Here is a 13,752-nt window from a genome sequence, read left to right as displayed (position 1 = left end):
ATAAGGCCGCAATCATACACTGCCACTGAATCCTGTCTCGTGCTTTGGCCTGCGCTTCGTCCCAGGAAAGACCCATCTCCTTCAGCTCCATCATCACTGTCCTTCGCCAGGTGATCTTTGGTCTACCCCTCTTTCTCTTCCCAACTGGGGTCCATCTCAAGGCAACTTTGGGTAACCTTTCATTGGGCATCCTCAATACATGACCTGGAATTCATACTCATAGGCTATTAACCCATATTAGCTATTAGGGGCAGTGAGCCACTCAGCAGAGCCAGAGCCACTTTTTCATGTCAAGGACCCCCAAATTAATATGTATTTGGCCGTGGAACCCCATCTGAAGATATTTTGTGCCAGGGACCCTCATGGAAGATTTGTGTTGTTAAAATGTTTCAAAAGTATTCCAAATTTCACATTTCTTCAAGATATTTTGAAAATAGCAGATTTCAAGCTAAGCAGATCGCGAGGTAGATCTGCTACAATTTTTGCTGGTGCTAAAAGGATAACACATAAAACACATACATACTAGTAGTAACAGTGCTCTCACCAATTTCCACCATTGAAAGAATCCATCCCTCTAAACTTGTTCTTTCATCTCTTTTCATTAAGCTATTTCTCTGCATGATTGTGTCTTGTGTGACTCTTCACACTGGCAGCATGTTTCATGTTCACCTCCGCTTGCTGTGAGTGTGGGAAGTAGGCGTCGTGACATTTCCTAACAGCTACAAACTGCCCTGATCCTGTATTTCCTCCTCTCTCTTTTTTTCCTCCTCGGCATGTGTGTCTACAGACATGTCTTGCCCACGGCTTGAACAGACGGAGAGGGAACAAATGTATTGAAATGGCACGACGGCGGTGAGTCATTGATGGAGCGAGGACAGATTGGAGGCGTTCGCTTCAGCCATACAGTATGTGCTGTAAACTGAGAGATACAGAGAGGAGCTGGTAGGAGAGAGAAGAACTCGCCTCCTCCACACCCTTTGTCTTGTGGAGTTTGAATGAAGGCACTTAACTCTGAAAGCTGGAGCGCACCTTGACATTAATTGTTGGGTTGCATGTGTTATTGAGTAGGGGAATGGGTTATGGGTTTCTAGTGATTAATGCCTTTATGTGTAAACTGTTGCTCTAGAGCTGAGCGTTTGTTAGAACCTGTTTCTACACAAAGTTGTTGTCAAGCCACTTCCTTTGAATCTTCAACCCAAAGGTCATTACATTGGTGTCAGAAGTGGGATGGCCGAGCTGGAAGAAATCTGAGAATTCCTCCAGCGCCTATGAGCGGAATGGATGAGCTGTGCCACTCTCATCATGGCTGCTTTGGAACAGCGATTTGGCTGGCCTACATTTCAGGATGAAGGCATGCAGGGACCAGCTGTCTGCCAGGACGAGGAGAGAAAAAGAAAACTTAAGAACCAATGCCACTTTAGTTGACTCAATGTAGTTTTCCTGCATTCTTGTATAAGCCTACACTGTCAAGGAGGAGTCGGCCCTGCACACCTTTGTCCGGCCCAATCGTCTCCGGGAGCATGTTCAACTGTCCGGCCCACAGATACTTTGCCATGCCGTATAAGAAGCAGAACAACTTTGACTGCTCATGCCCTCATGAAAAGCTATCCATGAAGAGACCATACAGCTGTACAGCTTTTGGTCTCGGTAATGCCTCTACCTCGGGGGTCTTCAACAGGGGGGTCGGGGACCCCTAGGGGGTCCTCAGAGCTACTACAGGGGGTCCGCCAAATCTTTGTGTGATATGATTTTTTTTAGGAGAACTTGAGACAAAAATAGCCGATCTACAAGCTCACAAGGCCTCGCGCTGCGAGGCCTCGCGCTGCGAGGCCTTAAAAAAAGCTTGTAGATCGGCTATTTTTGGCAAAGAGGAATAGGTGTAGAGGGAAAAAAAGAGCAGACCAAGTAAAAAAAAAAGTTTCATCTGAAACACAATTTTATTCAATATAGAGGGGGTCCCTGCTTCATCTCTCTCTCTGCTAGGGGGTCCTTGGCCTGAAAACAGACCCCTACTCTACCTTTAAGCAATGGAGAGAGTCCTTGCCAAGGTCACTCGGAACCGATTGTGGTCAACCTCAACAACCTCCCCGCCCACGCAGTGGGTTTTCGAGCGAGCCCTGGCCAGCCATCGGGGGGGGGGGGGTATGCCAGACCACGTTTTTCGGCAACTTTGTAGCAATTGCCAGCCTCCTACTATACAACTCACAAGGAACAGACCTTCTGGTTCAATAAGGCATGCCACACTGCCTTCTGGCCACACCACCTTCCTTACTCCCACCCCTCATTTGTATGAGTGTGGAAAGATGGAATTCACCCATGATTCCTTGAGAAACTAACAGAATAGAAGCATCATCTAAATAGCAGTGACATGTAAAAATCATAATTACCAATGTATTGTCTCTTATTATCTCAGTGTTTTCTATGCCAATGTTATGATTTAACCTTTTGTGTGGAAATTAGTTTCCATGAAGTGGTCTGTTAACGCATACATGATCTGTTAACCAATGTACTCTGTGTAGGCACATGGCCTCAAACAGAGAGAAGAAAACATGAATAAAATAGACACCAAGAACTAAAAAGGTTGACACAGGGAAAGTTACTCCAAGAGCCAGCAAGGAAATTCAATACAAAACACACAATGAACAGGACATAGATGAGCAATCAGACACAGGCAATAACTCTTGAAAACTCAACTCAGTCCTGTGGCGCCCTCTAGTGACAGGCAGGGGCCCTGACAGTGGTGACCTTAGCTTAACACAAACATAAGGTAAGTAATAATGAAGTACAGGACATTGAGGACAACAAAACTCACTTTTATTTTGTGGATCATAATAAAAGCCAACGTTCAGTATTTTTCACAAACATATGTCGTTATTAAAAAGGAACACAAAATAACTTTTATAAAAATATACATTTTCACTCGGGAAAATCTCTTCACCAACTTCACTGCAGTTTTCCAACAGTTTTCCCATGGAGATCCAACAACAGAACTATGAACTATGTATACAGTTAACCATAGTCAACCAAGTGCAAGGCAAGTCTGTCCTAAACCTTGAATCATGTGCCATTTCTCAGGGAGACAATATGACAATACGGTGTTTAACATAATCTCAAAGAAGATTATATGCAGATGTCAGCTGTGAGCATTTTCAAGAACCCTGTCGCTAAAGGTTCACTGGAAGCCATGCAGAGAAATGTTTCCCCCATCCTCTCAGATTAAAACACAAAATGCCATCATTTATATTTTGCCTCTGAACTGTCTGAAATGAAAGAACTCGTGTGAACTAAAAGCATCATTCATGTGCATCATGCCTTTCAAATCTCTTGATGCACTGTGCTGTTTTGGACAGTTAAGGTAAGTGATATTTTTTGGTTAAAACTAAAAGTTTTTTGTTAAGCATTCATTGCTATAGAGTTTGTTTGTTCAGTTACCGGGGTCTTTCTAGCTCTTTGACAGAAAATACATTTTCAGGTGGGTTGAACATTTTCACCCAATCAGGAAAGAGTACCTATTTATCAGCTTCAAATTTATTTAATCAGTATTCTGTGCGAGTTCTCTCTCCTGATTGGATAAAATAGGTATTCCGACCTGAAAAAGCATTTTCTGTTTACTAAAGAACAGGAGAGACTCCTGTTACTGAACAAGCACTCAATGGCAATGAGTACTATCAGAATATAGAGCTATTGAACACTTATTTTAACAAAAAAATATCACTTAACTACCTGTAACTAGTTTTATCTGTTAGGAGGGCATGCTATTTATAGTAACCACTTAACCACTTGAACCCCAACGGCCCCTATTCTGGGAGGAACATTCACCAGAAAGAGCAGATCTACAAGCTCACGACTAATCTGCTATTTCTGGCAGAGAGATTTGTTGTAGAAGGAAACAAGAGAAGATCAAGTACAGAGCCAACTCAGGTCCGTTTCAATAAGTATATAGAGGGTATAAGAAAAGAAGAATATATTTTTCACCATCATACGTGGTCATGATGGTGACATTGTCCAATCTTAATTACTTCCTGTCAAACTAAAACATAATGCGTGATTACATCAGCAGGTACTAACCAATTTTAACCAATAACATCATGCCATGCACCTGTAAATCAAGGGCTATGATCCATGATACTAACTAGACACCAAGTTTCATTTAAATGACTGGTCTGCCATGCTTGGATGCCGTCTCCAGTTGTTTTATACCTCCATGCTAGACACTAGAGGACAGTGCTACTCCATTGAATGAAACTAAACATGGCAGACCTCATTGCAAACTATAATTTTTTCCTCACATTTGACGTGAGAAATAGGTAATGCAGGAACTTGATTCAGCACGGCCTTGTAGAAATATCATTTTACTTTATGGACCGACGTGATATACGGGCATTTAACTCATTGAGTGCCAATCTACAAGCTTATAGATCTGCTATTGTTTTTAACAAATATTTGAATTTGTTGTATATGCCCAAAATAGTGACGCAAGGTTGAAAGTGGTTAAATGGTAGCACTGTTAAGGTTGTTTTACTGTATAATCGAAAGACAAGTGACTGTCAACAGTGTCAAATGATGAAAATGTTGTATTTTCAACTGAGAAAGGTCGAAAATAGCGCCTTGCTGTGCCTGTCCAAGTACATCCTTCATCCTCTTTAAGACATTAATGTCAGGAAGGTGGTCTGAGGGGAGACGTGGAGGGTTCGAGGGTTCAGGGTCCCTCAGGCGGCATGGATTTCCTGTTCCGGACTTGAACCACTTCCTTCCTCTCTTTCAGGAAGTTCCCGAAAGCATCGCTCTCTTTGCTCTCCTCGGTCACTGAGGAAGAGGAGGAGAGGCAGAAAGAGAGCAAGAGGGCAACTGTATCAGAGACTGGCTAGTTGACCGCTTTTGTTTCCATTAGCATTGCTACAAAATGCTAACAAGCTTACAGTGGACAATTCTCAGTCACAGGAATTGCGATGGTTTTCCATTTGACAAGAAGCTTGGGTCTACAGTACATCTCAAACCCAAACATATACATATAAAACAGAACCATCCCTTTAACATCCCGGTTGTCTGATAGTACAACAGTGGAAAAAGAGTGTAGGAAAAAGAGGACCATAAACGACACAGGTCAGAAGTGGACATCGAGGTCTGGGCACTAACTCATGTCAACTCAAGTCGACCTGACTTGGATCCAAAATGCATGAAGTGAAATCAAACCATTCTGTTTGATTGATCAGTGTTACGGCCCTTGCAAAATTGGGGCCGCAGGTTGTGTGGGACTTCTTTCTTTTTCCCCTGCAGTGTCAAAGGTGATTGGAGGCTGAGTTACAGCACCTGGTCGTCATCGCCAATCAGACAGCAGCCAGCATAAAAACCTGGGAGAAACTCTGCTTCAACCCAATTGCCATTCTTCACCCTATGTGCTCATTGCCATACCTGTCTGTAGGCTGTGTGCCATATTTTAATGCCGAGTGCTTAAAGTAGCTTTATGCTGGCAGGGGTGTGCTGCTCTTTATTTTGCTTCACCTTTTTCTCCTGTTTTTCTGTTAGTCAGGGAGACTACAATTATATTTATTTATTATTTAGTGTGGTCTTTGGTTTGTTGTTTTGGCCTTGGCCACCCTGTCTTATGCTTCCATTTAGTTTCTGTAACCATAACTTCAATATTTTTTTATAAATGTACACTTTTTCCGTTACCTGTGTTTATGGTACTTTATGTGTTTAGCCTCTAGACTACATATAAGGTTGAAACAATCAGGATGTTGTACTAACCATTGTGGTCGATGTCATCTGTGTCGCTGTCCACTTCTTCGTCATCATCATCGGGGTTACCCCGTGTGAAGATGAGATCACTGGGGCCAGGAATGTTGACTTCCTCTGAGGACAAGAAGTGACATCACACACTGTCAGCAACGGTTACTCTATTCCAGGGCTAACCGCAGTTCTGATGACATAGATGACTCACTTCATAGACTAGCCCCCAGGTTCTTTGTGCCTATTTCACCCGTGCATTGCTGGTATCGATATGTAGACAGACACACTCAGTACTGAGGTCATAGACTGGCATCCAATTACTCTGACAATGGGTGCTATCATAGTACTGGACATCATACACTGGCCTCCCAGTACATTGTGCCCATTTGACCTATGCCAATGGTGCACAAAGTCTCTCTGTCCATCCAGGGTTAATCTTGCAAACCAATGGATTGCTAAATGTCCATTACTAAATCATCCCCATGTTGTTTTTTGCTACGACTAGAACGTGCCAGGCCAGCCATAAAAAGCTAAAATACTGACAACTAATTTGACAAAAGCAAAAAAGCTGATAAAATTCAGTAAATCTTGGATTATCTCAACTTTATGCTACTCCTTCTAGTGTCTTCTATGGCAAAGCCAACCCATCTGGCATCAATGTAAATTTAAAACACCACCACAAGTGATGCAATAGAATAGAATATAGAACAAATTTGATGAGTGATTAACTTGGTTGATATTGCAATATCTAACATCAATATCCAAATATAAATAGCATTAATATCAGAGGATTCTTCAAACCCAGTGATTGTATTTGAGGTGATGTGCAGGTTTGTGCATCAACTGCTGCACTACTCATTATCACAACCAAACCACCTGAGTTCACACTGTCATTTGCAACGCATATTAGGTTTATCTTTGGTCGTATGATTGGCTCATTGCATTTGTAAGCAGGGAGTGTGATAAAGTCCTTGATATTGACAAACTACTCTAGGGAGCTTTTTCAAGTTCATAGGACATTAAAAGTAAATGATCCATGGCGCAGCCCTCCTGCTAACCTGTATCTGATGCTGCTGAGGTCATGTTAACAGCTCCCATGTCCTTCCTCAGCCTGTCCATCTGCTGCTGCTGCTTCCTGCCCTGAGCATCAGCCTGAAACAAACCCATCAGTCACTTTATTCGCACAACGCAAATCACTTAATCACTCAAACTCTAGTGTCCTTATTCTGGGTCAAACTTCCAGCGAAAATAGCAGATGTACAAGATACATGTAGATCGGCTATTTTTGGTGAAGAGATATGGTGCAGAGGGAAATAATAGCGGTAGCGGACCAAATATAGAGCCCTGGGGGACCCCGGTCAACTAAGTAGGGCTTAAGTGGTTAAAGAACTGTTCCAGTAATAGCGCAGGTTCAGGACACTGACTATGAGTCGTGGTATACTTTAGATTTTCGAAGAAACCATTGGTTTCAGTACGGTATATATATAAAAATAAATGTGCAGAGACTTTAAACTTGACACAGTGACAGGTTAGTGCACAGTTTAGTGCCCCTAGGGCTCTCTCTCGCTCTCTATTTTACCAAAAAATTGAAAACATGTCACATTACTCACCAGCTCTTTATGAAGTCTTAAATACTCTGGCCGATATTCCCTGAGAAAGATATGGGTCAGTATTGTGACTATTTATTTTGTGCAATGAATGAAACACATAATTTATAATACTACTATTAGTACTCACGTCTCATACTCCTTGGCAGCGTCTGCCACCTGGACAAAGAGCTCATCCAACCCACTGCCTGTCACTGCAGATACACCAACCACCTACAGACACATTATTTAGTCACAAGCCTTTATTAATACTTTTCATGAGGGATGCATCCATATGGAAATTCTAGGCGACAGCCAATATCAGTATATTTTTATTTTTGTTGTTATTTATTCCCCTTTTGCGCCAGGAACTGTTCAGATTCTGTAGCTTGGTAGGCTAGGCTGCATATAACCAACACACCAACAGAGCCGGCACAAAATGTATGCGTCACACAGACAGTAGGAAAGCAGAGAGGGAGAGAATGTAGGAGAGATGAACACTTTAGGGTTTTAAGCACAGGATTGTTTACATAAAGTTGTCACTAATGGTACATTGAGTCGGTCTCGTACCCGAAGGTTGGTGTAGAACTCGTCGAGCACCAGGCTCATGGAGCGGGTCAGGTTGCTGACGTACGAGGTCTCCTGGTTCAGAGCGTCCTGGAATACTTCAAAGTCCTGCATCCACTCCACCGCAAAGCTGTGGTCTATGATGTCCGTCTGCACCATACACACAATACAACATCAACGGTGATACACATAAGACAACATCAATGGTGAACTGTTGCTCTGAAACAGCAACTCACTCCCTCACTGCTGCACACATCCAAAACTGAAAGCTTCCTAATACGACCACAGTCTTCTCCTATTGGCCCTGGAAGGCATATACTGAACGTAGATGCAGCACTGGCCAGTGGCCACTGGATTGTACATTTGACAGCATATTGGCAGGAGCAACTTGCCATAATATGCCTGAGTTTTACTTACAAGTACCTGATACTAGAAATGTTAGCATCTACATAGGAAATGGTGTTTTGGTATGAATCCCCACATTTTTTATTTAACCAATCCTATCCTATATCATAACTACATACCTGACATTTGTAACAAACCAAACCCCTTGAAAATCGGTTGAAAATGCAGCAAGTTATAATGATTTTAATCGCGGAGAGACCTCCTGCTTCAACAGACATAGGAGGCGTGGCTTGACCCTGACAATATGGTAACCGTGTTTACGCATCGCTCCAATGAGCAGCAGCGGACAATGCTGTGTCTACATGAACTGTATACATCTATGGTGTCACAGTAAAACCAGTGCATTATGTGGTTGATCACTGAGCAGAGCAGTTAGTGTTTTATTAACAGTTCTCCTGCTCTACCCCAAGGTGCTGTGTGTACACATGGTCAGTGCTGTGTGCACAATTTACACACGTTCCCCAAGTATAAGAACAAAATGAATAATAAATACGATACCCTACTTTGCTTAGAAATGTCTGCAAGTATGATTTTTGGTTGGTACGCAACGTTGATGTATGAGGGCTCAGGAATGTGTCAAAAGTGTCTATGCATTAATACTTCTTCCTTACCTTATTCATGACAACAATGAAGGGCAGCTTGGTCTTATAAAGAATGCTGAAAGGGAGACCGAAAAAATGCAGCTGAGAGTGACAACACGTATTTTTTCGGTTTCTTTTTTTCGAAAAACAGCTAAAAATCTGAAATAATTCTGGCATTCAATGTGTTAAACTGGCGAATCTAAATAAAAATGTCTATAATATCACTAATTGTATTAAATATTTTTTTTAGTTGAGGATTGTTAAGGCTAAGTGTTAAGATATATAAAAATGAAGAGCTATATCACGGTCTATACCGTACTGACCTTACGGCATACAGCATGTTGGACATGAAAGTGACAGGGTTGACGCTGCGAGACGTGTCCATCACATACACCACCACACAGGGGAATGAGGAGGCCTGCAGAGACGCATACACACTGTAGCGGTTACCACCATAAAAGGTGACATCAAAAACCCCTACAAGGGTCACTGTAATAAAATTACAGCAACCTACCGGGTCCAAAACTAAATAAATAAGTATGTACAGTTTAAACAATATATCTCATCTCAACCCAAACACACCGTAATTAAATACTCCACGCACTAAAGTCTTAGTTCAAGGTTTGTATTCACTTCAAATTCAGTTCAGTCACATTTAACGCACAGTAGTTCAGTTCCACACAATACCAATCCACACCAGGGTTTTAAAATACCCACTTCACAAACGGGTGGCCGTGCACCACCGTTGTAATGACCAAAACTCCACTCCGGGATTTCGCAAAGACCCACAAAACAAAACAAAACAAAACAAGGAAGCACACACACACACACACACACACACACACACACACACACACACACACACACACACACACACACACACACACACACACACACACACACACACACACACACACACACACACACACACACACACACACACACACACACACACACACACACACACACACACACACACACACACACACACACACACACACACACACACACACACTAGCCTGGTTCCAGACGAATCTGCCTTTGCAAAATTGCATCGCACTTTAGCCCTCGGCAGATTAGGTCTGGACCCCCTCCATAGAGATTCCATTTCTCTCCCTCCGCAGTTGTGCGGAACCAACCAGGGACCAGTATCCAAATGTGGGCGGGCTTATCACCTTATTTGGAGCAATGACGTACAAGGAAGCACTGCTCTGATTGGTTCGTATACAAGGAAGCACTGCTCTGATTGGTTTAGGTCTAACCAATAGAGTACGTTTGGATCTTTTTGTAACCGCCCCTTGGAAAAAAATCTAGCGTTGATAGGGACCAGACTAATATCCACGCAGTGTGTCGTGTGATATTGTCTGGCCACGCGAGGTTACACATATCATACATACCGTATGTATACACACTCAAACACATGGTCAGTGGTAGGAGTAATAGAAATAAATGTGGCTTCTGTTCTTCGACTTCGACTCAGCATTACACATTATCAAATCAATCTCCTTTCTAGTGGAATCCATGTAATATACACAGTGGACAGACAGACATACACACCCGTATGTAAACTTTTCCTTTTAAAAAAACAAGCAAATACTTGAGACATACCAGAGCCTCTGTGATGATGGTGCCAGATGCTGACCAGGTGAACACCTCGATCTGCCCTGGAGTGTCAATCAAAACGTATCTGTACACAAGAGTTTAAGGTCAGCTGGTACATGTTACAGCAGATTCACCGTAACACAGAAATAATTACTACTCAAACGAAGCCTACTAACACCACATCCATGGCAGATAACTCACTTTTAAATTAACTTAATTGGCTTGCATTAAAACAATTGACATTTTCATGTGTTGTATAGTGAGTCAGGGGTAGGATTATCAAGGATGAACACTCTGGCTTTATGAGCATTAATATTATTTGTCAGTGGTTAAAATTAAGGGAAAATACAATACAGTAAAAATAAAACATATCAGATATTTGAGTGGGTATGTGCCCCCTCAGTTGGAATTTCACTGTCAATTAACAACACTTACTCGTGATTGTGTTGTTTCATCTCAATAAACTTCATCACCTGAAAGTGAAATGAGAGACAGATAAGACTTATTTACTCAGTCCAGCAGTGTGTGTGATAGTCCCATTAGGTAACGTGTCAATTCATCATGAGACGACCTGTGAACATGATCTGGTTCCTAAACCTTTTCAGCTAGAGACTCAAAAGAGGCCAGGACCCAAACAAAAATACATGATCTACCTTTTTTTAAATATTGTAATGAAAATCTTTGAAAACATACACACACACACACACACACACACACACACACACACACACACACACACACACACACACACACACACACACACACACACACACACCCCCCCCCCCCCCCCCCCTTGGACAGCAATGTATTACAAAAGGGAATTCTACCTGATCAAAACGTGTTGCAAATAGATTGAGGGAGGTCACAATGGCACCGTTAGGCCCAAGACCATACTGCTTCATCACTTCTTTGTAGTTGACAGTGTCACGGATATCTGCCATAAGAAGGTCAAAGAAACAGTAAGATAAGACTTGATTACTGAAAGCTGGTCAGTAGCCAAATGCAGGTACAGAAGCAAAGAAAATGCTATATCAGGGTCCATGGGAGTATACTGCGATTTTGTACTTTCTGCCTCTCTTGGATTTGTGGTCAGTGTCAGTGCTATTCTACAAGGATAAATCATGGCACCCACACTTCAGATTCACTTCACTCTCTAAACAAGGATGCTCTCTCAATTCAGTGGCAAAGCCTTACCGATGTTGGCAGGGAACGGCACTTCATGTACAGCAGGGTCCAGGTTGATGACATACGGGGGGGATTTCTTGGTGTGGAGATGAGCGGTGAGCCTCTGCAAAACGGATGCATGTCATGAATACCTTTAGCTCTGTGGCCTTTACCGTAGTTGCTAATGTAGGCTTACTGATGCTTACAAAAGGTAGTCACAACATGATTTCTTTATGCAGCTTTTCAGTGATTTCCCTGATATACAGCATGCTCATTTCCAATTATCTAAGCAGGCACTGACCTGGGACACCAGATCAAAAATTTACCATTTACTAGTGGAACATTAAGCTCCTTCTAATAATACATAAATTGAGCTTTAAATGCTAAATGTCATGATAGCAAAACCTTGTCAGTTAATAGTTCTTGTTAAGCTTGGCTACAGAAATCATTGATTAGCATTGTAAGTTCCTTTGGTTATGATATAGTTTTTAAACTGAATACTTTATGAATACTGAATTATTCCCCAATCCCCACATCCTGGCTAGCAGATGGGACGACCAGATCCCCAAGTGATTTGTGTGGGAGTGCGTGGGGATCTCATTTTAAACAAGCTTAGTGCTTTATGAGTTATCCTGTTAGTAGACTTCCATGTACTGTTTCTCATGTCTCACTAAATAAAGTACACCAATCAATCAAAGTGATTGCAAGCAGTCCTGAATGGACAAGGGAGATGTCTGTGTCTTTTCTTATAGCCTGACCACCACTAGCTCCGGTCCAGACAGAGCGTTACACCAAAAATTACACTGCCGTGCAAGGTCTGGTCAATGGTAATATATATTGACCAGTCCAGATCTGTGGAGGGCGCAGTGGAGTAAATACAATCATTTCCATCTTCCATTCTATTTTCTGCCCAAAAAGTGTATTATACAGAGAAGGCGGGGTCCTGAGAGGCTTCCCACACTGGACAATAGACTTTCAACAACACAAAACAGCTTTTGTTTCGGTGAGTAGCGAAATAGTTTTGTTTATGTTTACTTAAGTTGGAGACCAAGCACGGCAGTGGAATTTTCGGTCTATGATCAGAGCAGCCAGGGCGTTAGAGAGAACTCACTAACGCTCTGGACCAGGGCTACACTGGCACTATAAACTGTCATTGATTGATTGATGTACTTTATTTAGTAAGACATGAGAACATCAGTACATGGAAGTACAAATTCACAATACAAGGTCTACTAAACTGGAAGACTCATTAAGCACTGAGCTTGTTTAAGATGAGATCCCCATGCACACAAATCATGATGACATATAAGAGACAGACAGATATACACACTACTATACAGAATGTCATACTATCAGCTTACAGGTTATGGTATGAAGAGTGAAAAATATGTACAAGAGAAGAAAAAGAAATGGGGGGGGGGGGTAGGTTAAGACTGGGACAGGGGCCATTTTTGAATTGCCGCCTCCTGAAGGTGTATCTTTAGGGCAGTTTTGAAAGTGAGTAGGGTTTTACACTCCTTTACTCCTTTTGGTAGGGCATTCCACATTTTTGATGAATAGCATGAGAACGAGTTCATTCCCTTTGTTGAGCCAAATCTGGGATGAACATGATTCGTGGAGCTGCCTCTGGTGTTATGATCGTGGACTTCATTAACATTTTGGAAGTATTTTGACAAATACAGGGGGATCCCAATGTTGTGGTGTATCTTGAAGACCAGGCCCATAGCAAGTTGCTGTACTCTGTCCTCAACCCTGTCAAATAGATTTATTAAACCCGGTTACATCAGATGCAAGCAAATCAAACCAGACTCGTGTGAGTCCAGACCACAGCACAGCACCAGAGCTGAGAGCCAATAATGAACGTGCCTTAATGCTATCACATTACCTGCACGAAAGTAGTTTTCCCCGACCCCGCCATGCCCAACACTATCAGACACACGGGTTTCCGCTGGGCAGCATCTCCTGAAGGCGGTTCTAGTGTCGGCATGTCATCCTGTCCTCCATCACCGCTCTTATTGTCACTGGAAACATCCTCAGCACCACAGAATCCTGCTGCCGTCGCCATGCTGTTTGTTTGTTGAGAACCCGGTGCCGCTACTGCCGTAAAGGACACGACA

General features: G+C 42.4%; 1 protein-coding gene across 1 annotated transcript; it reads right to left on the bottom strand.

Annotated features, from left to right (window-relative positions):
- Positions 1 to 2,797: 2,797 nt before the first annotated feature.
- On the bottom strand, positions 2,798 to 13,713 carry gpn1 (GPN-loop GTPase 1). Its single transcript, XM_080428394.1, has 13 exons — positions 13,521 to 13,713; positions 11,666 to 11,759; positions 11,299 to 11,405; positions 10,907 to 10,944; positions 10,478 to 10,556; positions 9,193 to 9,287; positions 8,900 to 8,945; positions 7,887 to 8,033; positions 7,468 to 7,550; positions 7,341 to 7,380; positions 6,789 to 6,882; positions 5,749 to 5,853; positions 2,798 to 4,806 (listed from the first exon to the last, which is right to left on the bottom strand). The coding sequence occupies exons 1-13, from the start codon at positions 13,698 to 13,700 to the stop codon at positions 4,700 to 4,702; spliced, it is 1,215 nt and encodes a 404-aa protein (XP_080284520.1). The 5' UTR covers positions 13,701 to 13,713; the 3' UTR covers positions 2,798 to 4,699.
- Between the last annotated feature and the right edge of the window lie 39 nt (positions 13,714 to 13,752).

The sequence above is a fragment of the Gymnoscopelus braueri genome (genome assembly GCF_963280865.1).
Source record: "Gymnoscopelus braueri genome assembly, chromosome: 1".
Taxonomy (NCBI): domain Eukaryota; kingdom Metazoa; phylum Chordata; class Actinopteri; order Myctophiformes; family Myctophidae; genus Gymnoscopelus; species Gymnoscopelus braueri.
Note: the sequence above shows the minus strand (reverse complement) of the source record. Positions and strands in the feature narration are given on the sequence as shown.